Raw genomic sequence first — 13,702 nt, forward strand, 5'->3', positions numbered from 1 at the left:
GGAGAGGAGAGGAGAGGAGAGGAGAGGAGAGAGGGAGGGAGGGAGGGAGGGAGGGAGGGAAGACAAACAAACGAACAACTCTTTGACATTTTGGCAGATAGCAGCACAAATATTCAACCTGCTTTAAATTTGCCAGACAAGTCATAGGATATAGAAAACAATTTCAGAATCATTCATGCCAGCAATAAAACCTCTTTAAAAATTCCAGAAAACAAATATACTAGCAGACTCTCTCTCTCTCTCTCTCTCTCTCTCTCTCTCTCTCTCTCTCTCTCTCTCACCTATCTACTTTTAGCAGGTATAGTTGTTTGAATGTGAGTGGCCCCTACATGCTCATATATCTAAATGCTTGTCCCAGCTGGTGAAACTGTTTTGGGAAAGATTAGATATGGCCTTGTTGGAGGTGTGGTCGTGTTGGAGGAGGTGTGTCACTGGGGTGGGCTTTGAGGTGAAAAGGCCCATGCCAGACCCAGTCTCCCTCTCTCTGTCTACAACTTGAGGATAAGTTACTGCTACTGCTACAGCACCATGCCTGCCTGCCCCTCATCATGATGGTCATGGACTCACCCTCTGAAACCTTAGATGGTGACAAGGTCTTAAAGTATCCCAGGGAATTATCAGGTGAACCTGGGCGAGAAGTGGCTTTGGTTGGAAAGAAATTAGAGAAGGCACATGTGGATCTGAATCTTAATTGCATTCTGGTCATAGTACCCTCCAAACATCCCCCTACAGGAATTTTGGTGGAGAGGGAAGATACTATCTTTATCCACAGAAACTAAGTAAAAAATAAAAATCTTATGTGGAAAAGGTCTCTGAGTTAATTTTCCAAAAGGAAAATTGAGACTTTGTCAATCATCAGGAATAGACCCAGCAGAAATTATAGTACTTTCTAACAATAAGGAAATTGATAAACTATAGGAAGAAAGGGAACTCTGGCAAAGAGCATGTATTAATTTTTTGGGGGAGAGATTAACAACTATCCCCAAAGCAAGAGAATCCAATTTTCCAACTTATAAAGACGACTAATTGATTTCCTCTTCCTTAAAAAAAAGAGGACTAACTGGATCCTTCCTCATATTGTACAGGACACACCAATAACTGGAGCCGCTACATTCTATACTGATGCAAGTAAGTCATGAAACGCAGGTTAAAAAAATCAGAAAATTTAAGTAAAGTGGATCAAAGCCTTCATGATTTTGTCTAAAAGTCAAAACTATATTCTATTCTCATGGTACTAAGGGATTTTAAAGGACCTCTCAACATAGTTACTGATTCACAATATGCAGAAAGTTGTTTTACATATGAAAACTGATGGATTTATAACAGATGACACAGAAATGACTTTAATCATAGAGAAATGTCCTATTTGTTCTTTATACAACCAAACACCACTATCTGCAGGAAGTAACCCCAAAGGGAACTCAAAGGAACGAAAGTTGGCAGATGGATGTGTTCCACTTTGTAGAACTGGAAAACTAAAGTATGTATACCACACCACTGATACCTATTCAGGTTTTCAATGGGCAACTGCTCTGAGCTTGGAAACGGCTGATTCTGGTAATCACACATTTACTAGAAGTTATGGCCATTACAGGTATACCTGAACAAATAAAGACAGTCAATACTCCAGCATTTATCTCTAAAAAAATGAAAGTTTGTTGCTTATTATAATATAAAGCATATTACAGGTACACCACACAATCCTATAGGGCAGGCAGTTATAGGAAGATCAAATAAAAATCTAAAGGCTATATTAAATAAACAGAAAGGGATGATAAATACCCCCAGAAATAGATTGCATAATGCTTTATTAATTTTGAATTTTCTAAATGCTAATGATAAAGAAACAAAAGCTGCAGAAAGACATCGGATAGTAAAAAAAAAAACTATAGAAATAAATCAGCCAATATATTTTAAAGGTGTATTGATCTCAGAATTGAAATCAGGACATGTATTACTTTAGGGAAGGGTATTATGACCAGAATGCAATTTTCCTCAGGAGAAGAAAAACTATGGACACCATCAAAGTTGATAAAATTTTATTTGAACAAGAGACACCTCTTGATTACAGGAGATGATAGTTCATTAAGCACCAATTAAAAAAATATGCACAGGCATGCAAGAATAAACAGATGCATACATACCAAGAATAAGAGCAGCAGTTGGAATTTCTCTGAGTTTCATTTGACAGCCCCAGTTTCTCGAATTCTTCTGGACATCAGAATGGGACTTTTGCAGAAATTCAATTAGGTTATCAAACAGGTTTTTATTTAATTCCTCCTGTAACTGCTGCAATGAAAACAAAGTTTCATGAATTATTAATTAATAGTAGTAATCTGGCATTTCTTTCCCTAGCCTATTAAGGGTCCTATTGCGGGGAACAGGCAACTCTTATAACTGAAATCATTTAATTGGGGCTGGCTTACATTTTCAGAGGTTTACTCTATTATCATCATGGTGCTAAATAGCGGTGTGCAGGCAGACATGGTGGAGAAGTAGCTGAGGGTCCTACATCTTTCTTACAGGCAACAGGAATTGGTCAGAGATACTAGGCATAGCTTGGGAATACATGAGACCTCAAAGCCTGCTTCCACAGTGACACACTTCCTCCAACAAGGTCACACCTACTCCAATAAAGCCACACACCTCACAACAGTGCCACTCATTTTGGGGGCCATTTTCCTTCAAACCATCACATCTGGTGCAAGGAAATTTCGATTTTTTTCTTCCCTTTGAATGAGATAGTTGAGCAGTTAAAAGAGCAGAGTGTTCAGGCTGAGGACTGAAGCTCAGTTCCCAGTGGAAGACCTGATGTTAACTTTAACCCAGTGAATCCAGTGCCCTTCTCCTGGCCTCTGAGGCATCTGCATTCATGTGCACCCACCCACCCATACACAAGGTAACAAGTAAAATAAATCTTAGGAAAAGAAAACTAGAAGATAACCTAACCTGGAGACCATACACTCAAGTATCTTCAAGGACTACATGGAAAGCATCAAAGAGCAAAGTGAAGTATAAAGTGATAGAGATAGATGGGAAACAGTAAGAGACTAGAAAGTGTCGGCTGGAAAGATGGCTCAGTGGGTAAAAGTGCAGACTGTACAAGTTTAAGGTCCTCAGAATTCCCAGGGCCCACTCAAAAGCTCTGTGTAACTTTCACTCAAAACCAAAACACTAGTTATGCTTAACTAGTGCTAAAGTTAATGATTAACATTAGCTGAGCAGAATAAGCTGTTGTCACTGGAGCTACTGACTCGCTGTACTGGAGATACTCACAGACAGAACGTGTAGTGTTCTAGGTCAGCCTGAGCTAGCGTTAAGACCACGTCTCAAGGGGAAACCAAAACAAACAACCATGAAAACTGAATGTCAGACCAAGTTTAGAATTCGCTTCCTTTCAGACTTGTGGAACGTCTTACCTTTAAAGAGTGAGTGTCATCACAGTAGAGCTCTGTCTTAGCAACTATCCTGTCCCAGTAACTCAGGCTATGCCTAATATTTAGAACATGACAAATTATTTTCTTTGAGATATAAAAGTTGTGTTTGGTTGTAACTTCTCATTTTCTATGCATAATCTAATAAATCTTAGAAATATGGGAAGTAACAAATATAAGATTTACAGTATTTTACTATAGAAATGTAAAAAGGAAATTATTCACCTCTGTTTCAGATTTCATCCGTTGCCATAGCAAGTGATACGTTTCAAATCGAAGTTTACTGTCCTCAGACCCAAGTATCTCATTATTAAAATAATCCTCTTAAAAAAGAAAAACAGAAACTCAGTTTGTTTTTTAACACAATAAAATTAAGAAACTGTGTACAGAGACACACAGCATAGAAAGGGGTATTAAAGCATTTTATACAAATCAAAAAAATCATGTAGCCGGGCGATGGTGGCGCACGCCTTTAATCCCAGCACTCGGGAGGCAGAGGCAGGCGGATCTCTGTGAGTTCGAGACCAACCTGGTCTACAGAGCTAGTTCCAGGACAGGCTCCAAAGCCACAGAGAAACCCTGTTTCGAAAAACAAAAAAACAAAAAACAAAAAACAAAAAAAAATCATGTATTTTTTCTATACACTTGGAGAAAAATGGTGTACTTAATCTTTCGTATTTAATTTTGTCTCATTTTTATAATATTAAAAGGACCATTAAAATTGCAAAGTTCTATTCCTTACAAATCTCTAAGCTTCTACTTAAGGATTTTCAGTTCAAGGTATATACGCACAACATTAATGTTTGCATCCACATTCTCATCTTCTTTACCTTATGACTACTTTCAACTCTTCTCTACTCAACAGTTTTTCAGATTGTTTTTGTTCCACTGACATAGTTTAGTCCAGTCTTTGGTTTAATATGTATTTTTTTCTTTTTTGTTGAAAGGTATGTGCATTGCTAGGAAAGACAGAAGAGGGTGTTGAATCCCTTTGACGGGAGCTAACAACACATGGTTGTTAGATGCCTTGTGGGTGCTGAGAGGATTTAACCAACAAAAACGCTTGGAACAGTCCAGCACATAAAAAATGCTTTATAATATTACCAAATTTGTTATAATTACATTGCTGGTGGCTTCACATGTATGGTATATGCCTCAAATATACATGAATAAATAAATGAAGGAATAAATCCTTAATTTTCTTTCAACTATTTCTGGTAAGTTGAATCACCTCCAACATTAAGGTTTGCTTATAACCACACTTAAAGTTTAAGAAGATTTAGGGGAACAAAATCAACAAAGTGGATAGGTTAAGATACTTTACCGATTGGCACAGAGATCTTTCTTTTCTTGAAGTCTGGTTTAAACACAAAACAGCCCTATTTAAGAAAAAAAAAAAAGAAGAAGAAATAAAGCACAAAGTCAAATTAGGCAAAGCAGACAAATCTAATTACCCGAACACTTTGTAAAAAAACAAGTTCTTTAAAAGGGGAGTTTTTCTTAGAAATACAAAGGAAAGATGCCTTCAACAACTGTGCACGTCTTCCTCCTCAGTCCATCAGCTGCTCTCACATGCTTCAGGACCCGCTCTAAAAAGTAGGCAATCTTTTTTAGCTCAAGTTTCATAAAACTTAACATTAAATTATACATTAAAATAAAGATTAAGTGCCAGGCAGTGTTGGTACACACCTTTAATCCCAGCATTTGGGAGGCACAGACAGGCATTTCTCTGTATTCAAGGGCAGCCTGGACTACAGAGAGATACCTGGTCTACAGAGCCAGGGCTACCCAGAGAAACTCTGTCCAAAGAGCCAAAAAATAAAAAAATAAAGATTAAGTTTAAAACACTGATACTCTGCCATTCCAAATGATTCATTTAATTAACTCCAAGTATCTACAACCAGGATGTAAGTAGATAATTTTGGCTCGTTTCACCCAGCACTGTTTTTCAATGAATAAACTCCTTTCCACTTATTCATTCACCTCTGTGATCCCGCACTTAGGAAACTGAGGCAAGAGCACTGCCATGACTGAGGCTAGCCTGGTTTATAAAGTGAACTCCAGGCCCCTGGGCCATACAATAAACGATTTTTCAAAAAAGAGAAAAACTAGGGCATGGTTTACACTTGTAATCTTAGTGCTTGTGGAGACAGAAGAACCAAGAGTTCAAATCATCTTCCCTTACACAGTTTGTGGCCAGTCTCGCTATGCAACCAAATGAAATCAAACCCTCATCTCTTGTGGGGAACCCTCCCGGATTCTCTCGCAAGAAATGCTTCTCCCGAGATCTCAGGATTCAAACATATTTGCTTTGTCTCCCTGATAAATTTTGAGCATATTTCCAGCAGAGATAGGTTTTATTTATAACCACCTCCTCAATGTTTATGGCAGTACTAATAAACACATTAGGCGATCGGTATAAATAAATAAATGGCTGTCTAATTCTCCTGGTAATTTTCTAGCTACATTAAGCTTCTTATTATTATATTTGACTATTGGTACTTCGCGTCTAAGTTTCTAGCTGTGGTGTATTCTACCAAAATGAAAGCTGCATTTTATGGATAGCCTCCAAGATTTCCGTTTGGAAAATGAGCTAAAAGAAATAAAATGACAAAAAAGTCCTCTCTGACTAGTGTTAGACACCTGTGTAAAATATAAAGTGGCCATGTGGATTACATGTTTCAGATTAAGTTGTACCTTGTATTCTTATATTTGCAACTAGCAGAGCTATGTGAACTACTTCTACATATTTTGGAGAAGTACCTTGTACCATCACAGGCTATTACTGCACCTTTCCCTAGGGACCTGCACATCAGTAAGGGTAGCGCTGACACAGCAGAACATGGAGAGTTCTAGCATGGGTGTTAATCTCATGAATATTAGCACAAGGACAGGAACACAAGCAATGAGTACTAACATGAACATGTCAACAGTAATACGGTTCACCATGTTAGACTAGAAGGCCATCAGCCGAAACATATGGGATAAGTAGCTAGGTAGTTGTGGAGCACGCCTTTAATTCCAGTTCTCTGGAGGCAGAGGCAGGTGGATCTCTGTGAGTGTGAGGTCTACAGAGCGAGTTCCAGGACAGCCACAACTGTTTTATAAGAAACCCTGTCTTGAAAAACAATAAAACAAGACAGACCAAAAAATATTTATATAAGAAAAATAACAACACCTGATATGTTTAAGGAGAAAAATAAATTAAAACTTTGGCATTTCCATGAGTTACTGAAATGGTCCTGCAAAGTTCCTGTTTATATAAGGTCTACTTCATAATCATTCATCAACATAGCTACTTCTTTTACTTAATAATTTTTTTTTTTTTTGGTTTATCGAGACAAGATTTCTCTGTGGCTTTGGAGCCTGTCCTGGAACTAGCTCTGTAGACCAGGCTGGCCTCGAACTCACAGAGATCCGCCTGCCTCTGCCTCCCGAGTGCTGGGATTAAAGGTGTGTGTCACCATCGCCCGGCTTACTTAATAATTTTTTTTTTTTTTGGTTTTTTGAGACAGGGTTCCTCAATAATTTTTCAAGATGTATTTATTTGCCAGGCGGTGGTGGCACACGCCTTTAATCCCAGCACTCGGGAGGCAGAGGCAGGCGGATCTCTGTGAGTTCAAGGCCAGCCTGGTCTACAAGAGCTAGTTCCAGGACAGGAACCAAAAGCTACGGAGAAACCCTGTCTCGGAAAAAAAAAAAAAAGATGTATTTATTTTAGGTATATGGAGATTTATCTGCATGGATGTGCAGGTACACCTGCTCACCAGAAGAGGGCATTATAGATGTCAGTCAGTCAATCATTATAGATTGTCAGTCACCATGTGGGTGCTGGAAATTGAAAGGACCTTTGGAAGAGCTGCCAAAGCTCTTGACCTCTGAGCCATCTCTCCAGCCTGCCAACAGATCTATTTCTGTTAGAAGGCAAAAAAAAAAAAAAAAAAAAAGAAAGAAAAAGAAAAAAGGCTTTTCTGGAAAAACTTCTCATTTTCTGTAAATTTTAAAATAAGAGGGCTAAGGCTGGGGATGCAGCTCAGCAACGGAGCACTTGCTCAGCACGCACAAGCTACAGAGGTATATCCAGAACTAGGAAAGAAAAAGAAATGAAGTTTTATGCAACGACATGATTAGGAGATAGGGCACCTAAAATACCTGAAACTTTGTAGTCAAGGACAAATAAAAATAGGGATAACCGTAATAAAAACACGAACACAGTTAAAAATCTGTTTTTCTAGCAACATCTTTAAAAACCTTATATTAGGGATGGGGTATGGTTGGTGGACATCTTTAATCCCAGCACTTGAGGGATATAGACAGGACCACTTGTAAAGTGTCTCCATTTTGGTTGAACTGTGACAATTTCTGTAACTGTAATTTGGCTTCTTGAACTAAAGTAACTTGTTTCTTAGCCAGGTGGTGGTGGCACAGGCCTTTAATCCCAGCACTCAGGAGGCGGTGGCAGGTGGACCTCTATGAGTTTGAGGCCAGCCTGGACTACAGAGTGACCTCCAGGACAGCCAGGACTACACAGAGAAACCCTGTCTCAAAACAAAAAACAAAACGAAACAAAAAGGTAATTTGATTCTATATTCTTTTCTTCCCTGTTCCACACCCTTAGAAGTGCCCAAGGAGGGACGGTGTTTATTTATCCCCTAAAATTCATGAACTGAGCATACACTGGTTACCTCGAGCAACCATGAACTGAGGGTCAACACAGAAAACATTTCAATCTCCTCCAGAACCCTCATCCTGGGAAAACATTGAAGGGACTTCCTCTGCCATGTGGCCCAGAACTCTCCTTACACTCTGCCACGCTTTCTGCCTGCCTGTCTGTGGTGTTAATACCACATCTAATAAATCCTTCTTAAGAAGGCCAATCCCGCGCAGTATCACCCCTGAACTCCGAACACAAACCCTTTCAGAACTCTGTACTTTCAGCTTTATCAGACAGTTTCACTCAGGAGTATCCCTCTGTACTTAAAACAGAAGACTTTCTTTACAGGGCATAGTAGCACAGTCTAGTAGAACTTGCTTTAACCTACATGTGCTATTGAAACATGGTAGGGGCTAATGGCAAACTTAGTTTTAAGTTATCTTAACTCAAACGCAATAAGCAACAGGCTGCTAGGGGGCCTCCTCTTATAAACTATATTTTGATTTGCACTCCCTGCCATCTAGGCAGTCCATGACACCCCAACACGGACACTCTTTTGAATTACATTTTGGGAGGGGAGGGTGTTCGAGACGGGGTTTCTCTGTATAGCTCTGGAGCCTGTCCTGTAGCCCTAGAACCCAGAAAGATCCGCTAGGAATAAAGGCGAGCGCCACCACTCTCAGGCCCCTGATTTACATTTTTGTTCTTTTTTTTTTTTTCCCTAATGTCCCTTTCTCCACTCTCGGGTTATCCTGATTTTTCTATGTGCTATTTTATTTCTATATTCTAAGGCAAAGGACGTGTCATTCTGCTCTCCCACCCTAGGGCTTTACATTCCCGCCAAGATTCTTATTTTTCAGAGCTTAGCCAAACTGTCACTTTCTCTAAAGCTTCGCTGGTCTCCTGGCAATCTTGGTTCATCGCTCTTCTCTCAGAACCTTTCCCCTTATTAATACGAAGGTCTGCTACTTATTAATATTCCTGATTACAGAAAGGTGTTCTGTTTACGTCTTTATTTCGGTAATTAAACGCACAGGAAGTACTTCTGAGGGAAAAAAAGAGGGAAGCGAGGGGGGAACGCGACATATTCTTGGGGCAGCCGGTCGGCTAGCCTAGGTGCCACAGCCTAGTTGGCCGAAGCAAAGGTGGCCTCGAACCCGGACCTGACTTCTGCTCTTCCCGGAGCCGGAGCCAACGCCCGTCAAACCTCCGCCTCGCCGTGCTTGCCAAAGAGGCACCGCGGAGGCACCGGCAAGCGCCACCCCCACGTACCTTGGACACCGAGGAAGTGGCCATAATCCACGGCTCCGTATGCCTGCGCACTGAACACTTCCGCGCGCCTCTGCGGAAGCACAAGCGACTTCCGGCGCGGAGGCGGGGCGTGCGGAGGCGGGCTTCGGGTCGGCATGGCGTGCGCCTTTCGTAGGTCGATCGCCTGTCAGGTACAGTCGCGAGTGGCGAGCCCGCGGGTGCCGGGGCCGCGGGGTGCAGCCTAGGCCGGCTCTGCCTTCTCCCGGAGCAGCGGAGGGGGACGACCCGCGAAAGCACTGGGCGCTTCCCTGTTTTGGCAATCCCGCTTGTCGTGCTTTAACCCGGGAGGAGTGTCTGTGGGTCGTGATTAGACCCGGTAGAAATTACTAGTCCTCCTTCGTTTGTAGTCATTATTTGCTTTCATCCAGTAACCCTGTATTATATTTAGTTCCTAAATACAATATTTTAGAGCGTTGAATAAAGTAGATAAAATAAGGGTCAGGCGTATAAGTGCACTCCTTTAATCCCAGCACCCCGGAGGCAGAGGCAGGAGGGTCTCTGTGAGTTCGAGGCCAGCCTGGGCTGCAAGAGCTAGTTCCAGGACAGCTAGGGCTGTTACACTGAGTAACCCTGCCTTGAAAAACAAAACAAAAAATTCATGCTAAGGGGCTGCGGTGATGGCCCCTTGGGTAAAAGTGCCAGAGTTCTAGTTCCCAGAGCCTGTGTAGAAAAACCTGCTTGGCTAAGGGATTTGTACCCCTCATTTGTTCACAGCAGCCGGTCCTGCCTGAGGTCTGCACAAACTGAGTTGTTTTGGGCAATTCTGGAGATGTTGTATATGCTTCTTAGACATTAAGCACCCGTTTATATCAATGACTTTAATGTCCAATCTGTGTGTCTGTCTGTATTTGTGTGTGTGTGTTCCTTCATGTGGAGAGGGCAGAGGACGGGTGTGTTTGTCTTCGTCACAGTCCACCTCGTTTTCTGAGACAGGGTTTCTAACTGAATCTGGGGTTTACCCATTCAGCTAGGCTAGGCTGGCTAGCCAGGGAGCTTCAGGTGAAATGGTGATTCTGGTGTGAGCTGAATTCATTGTCTGGGACAGGCAAAGAAAGAATTGACTGTCTGGGGAAGACAACAGACCAAAATACAAGAAAAACGGGAGCAGAGAGAATGAAACAATGTTTTTTACTGAGGCCGGCTTCTGCCTCGGAAAGGGGAGGGAAGAGAAATCTAGAGTTGGGGAGTCTGAGTCTATTTATGGGAGTGGGGGGGGGTAGGTTTTATCAGTGGCTGTGCATGGCCCTCTGGCCCACCAGGGAGATGACCACAGGCTACTACGTAACAACGCACTACTTGCTCAATTAGGGAAGTGGTCATACTTTGAAGGACCCTTTCTCCGTCTTTGACTTGCCTTTCCAGCTGTTGTCCGTAACTCTTGCTGTCCTTTACCACAGGAAGGCACTGCTAATCAGTGCGCCTTGTGCGCCTTGCAGGTGTTGCTCTTCTTAGCGCTTGGCAGGAACTGTAAGCCCTGAGTTAGCCTCTGCTTTCTTTGTTCTCATCTTTATGTGACCAGTTTTTAGTTTTACCGTGGCAGGAAATTAACACCGATCCTAACTACTGTCGTAGCTAATCTTCAGCTCTCAACTGTTAAGGGATATGAGATGGTTAATTCTGGAGCCAAATTTTAGTAACCGTGGCCTAGGAACATGGATTTATGGTACACCAATTTCCATAGTTCCAGTATGGAAGCAGTTTAATGGAGTATTTATAATAACAAAAAAGAATGTTATAAGTCAAAGCATTTAAGAAATATATTGGTGGAACCATTGGTGACGTAAGTTACAAGATGGGGTTAACGCTTCTGTAGACCTTGGATGCTGTCTGACAGCCTGTTAGCCCTTCGCTGGGTGGGAGCTAGGGTTTTGTTAAGTTAATGCACCCTAGAAGGTTTTTATGTTTGTCAGGAAGTTAGGTCTAGGTAGTTGTCTCCAGATATTAGGTCCAAAGGTGGGCGTGGCCAAGAGGACTTGCGATTAGGCTTCGGATGTGTAGCATTCCAAACTCTCCACAGCTACTGGAGATTTCATCACTTAGCTACTGCAGACACAGCTTCTTTTCGGGAATTCTCCTTCACATTACCAAGGTGTAGCTACAGTTTTTCTTGGTTACCTGTACCAGAACTCCTTGTCTGTGGGGCGGTCCGGAGTGGTCTCCTTCCAAAAATAGGTACAATTTAGTTCCTATGCATGGGCAACAATGTCTTACATATGTTCCTCAAGAAAGCCAACTGGCTTGCTGATACTAGCACATAGCCTTATTCTCCTCCTTTTTTATGCAAAAAAAAAAACATGCCATGTATTTTTATCATATTTCCCCTCCCCATCCTCCTTATTTGATCTACTTGGTTATTTCATACCCAGCTTTATTCCCCTTTCTTCCTCATCCCTAATACCTCATCTCTCCACAGCGCCAGCCCTGGAAGTTACAGGTCTGTGTTACCAGGCTCAGCTCTTACAAGAGTTAAGTTAGGGTTCCAAGCTCAGCTCCCTGTGCGTTCAGGACAAGCGCTTTGCCAATTGAGCCTCGTTCCATCCTCGTTGGTGCAATCTTCTGTAAACTCTTCTCCTTCCTCGCTCTTCTTGATGCAACATCCAGTTCCCAGAAGTCATCTCTCAAACAGATTGCTTGCACCGAAGTTAGGAGGCTTGTCTCCACCACTGCATTTTGACCCGTTGTGGTTTTCTGTCATGGTCTCTGCTTCACAAAGTTCTTCCTCTCTTGTACGCCACACGCCCTAGGAATAGCCAAGTCCTATGTGCCTGTCACAGGATTATTATGAACATGGAAATGCCTATACCACCAAACAGCATAACCATGAAAGAAGTTCCTTACGAACAAAGATGCACCTGTTTCTACTTATTATTTGTGCGCTAAGGAGCAATCCTGGGCTTCGTGCATACTAACAGGGCAAGTAGCTGGTGCTTCACCGCTGTGTGAGCCTATGGCCTTTGCTTTGATTTTTGTTTTGTTTCTTTACTCCTGATGTTCTGATGGGTAAATCTTTTATGGGGCTCAGGATGGGGATCAGATTTTTCCCTAATATTTCCTTGTTTTTCTACTAAGTGCCATAATTTTTTTTTCTGTTTTGTTCATTGTTATAATATCAATGCCTAGAATACTGTCTGGTACACATTAGCTACTCAATAAACATTATTTTAATGGAAAATAGTTTTGTATTCTCAGTGATTCATATCTTTTTTTGTACATTTCTTTAGATTTTTTTTAAACTGGCAAACATTAAATTCATTGAAAGACAAGTAGTCCTGCTTGCTACTTAATAGTCAGACCCTAGGCCGGGCGGTGGTGGCGCACGCCTTTAATCCCAGCACTTGGGAGGCAGAGGCAGGCGGATCTCTGTGAGTTCGAGACCAGCCTGGTCTACAGAGCTAGTTCCAGGACAGGCTCCAAAGCCACAGCGAAACCCTGTCTCGAAAAACCAAAAAAAAAAAAAAAAAAAAAAAGTCAGACCCTTCCTTATGTTTTACTCAACCCAACACTCAGAAATCTTAACCTCAGTGTGATAGTTTTGTGTTTTTGAGGCTATCAGAAAAATTGAATCATACTATATACCTTCTTTAATATAGGTTTCACATCATATATTTGAGGTTCATTTATGTTCAGTGTGTCAATGACATTTCTTTTATTGCTAGTAGTACTCCATTCACTCTGGAATAGATACAGCAACAATTTTTATCCTGTTTTGTTCTTTTTTACTTTTAGCTTTCCAGAGTCTTGGCCCTTCCACCAGAAAGCCTGATCAAGTCAATATCTGCAGTTCCAGTTTCAAAAAAAGAGTTAAGTATACTTGTGATGATCTGAAATTTTACTTATCCCTTCAATTTGCAGAATAAACCTTAAAGTTATGATTCATTATATTCAACTTGTTATAATTGATGTTATAAAATTATAATTCTATTTAGGTATCTATGGTGAATGTGATATTCCTTTGTTAGTTATTTTCATGTTTGGTTTTGCTAACCGTTATGTCTTTAGGAAGGAGATTCTAATTTGTTTAACAATAAGAGAATGACAATATGGTTATAATCTCAGAGCTTTTGAAGGACTATTGAAACTTGTATAATCATCTGATGCTTGAATACTATTGTACCATGTTTATCTCCCAGTTCGGTTTTTGTTTGAGGTTTTATTTGAAGACTCCCAAGCAATAGAGAACTGTTGTTGAGGGCTATGTAAAATCTATGTTGTTTTCTTTCTTTTTTTTTAAATATTTATTTATTATGTATACAATATTCTTTCTGTGTGTATGCCTGAAGGCCAGAAGAGGGCACCAGACCTC

General features: G+C 41.1%; 2 protein-coding genes across 7 annotated transcripts in view; one reads left to right on the plus strand and one right to left on the minus strand.

Moving 5' to 3' along the window:
- Orc3 (origin recognition complex subunit 3) overlaps window positions 1-9,436 on the minus strand; it is a 47,532-nt gene extending 38,096 nt beyond the window's left edge. The window contains exons 1-4 of one of the 5 annotated variants that reach the window (XM_013351856.2): window positions 9,361-9,436; window positions 4,759-4,813; window positions 3,660-3,757; window positions 2,145-2,286 (exon numbers count right to left, since the gene is read on the minus strand). In XM_013351856.2, the coding sequence (XP_013207310.1) occupies window positions 2,145-2,286; window positions 3,660-3,757; window positions 4,759-4,813; window positions 9,361-9,384 (319 nt within the window). In that variant the 5' untranslated portion in view covers window positions 9,385-9,436. Of the gene's footprint in view, window positions 1-2,144; window positions 2,290-3,419; window positions 3,543-3,659; window positions 3,758-4,264; window positions 4,385-4,758; window positions 4,814-9,360 lie in introns of those variants that run through there. The other 4 variants (XM_005361965.3, XM_026786588.1, XM_026786590.1 and 1 more) reach the window with 4 other exon arrangements.
- Window positions 9,437-9,450: 14 nt separating this feature from the next.
- Window positions 9,451-13,702, plus strand: part of Rars2 (arginyl-tRNA synthetase 2, mitochondrial) — a 43,964-nt gene continuing 39,712 nt past the window's right edge. The window contains exons 1-2 of one of the 2 annotated variants that reach the window (XM_005361966.2): window positions 9,451-9,530; window positions 13,126-13,199. In XM_005361966.2, coding sequence (XP_005362023.1) covers window positions 9,495-9,530; window positions 13,126-13,199 — 110 coding nt within the window. In that variant the 5' untranslated portion in view covers window positions 9,451-9,494. Of the gene's footprint in view, window positions 9,531-13,125; window positions 13,200-13,702 lie in introns of those variants that run through there. The other variant, XM_026786591.1, reaches the window with a different exon arrangement.

Source organism: Microtus ochrogaster, linkage group LG5, assembly GCF_000317375.1.
Source record: "Microtus ochrogaster isolate Prairie Vole_2 linkage group LG5, MicOch1.0, whole genome shotgun sequence".
Lineage (NCBI taxonomy): Eukaryota > Metazoa > Chordata > Mammalia > Rodentia > Cricetidae > Microtus > Microtus ochrogaster.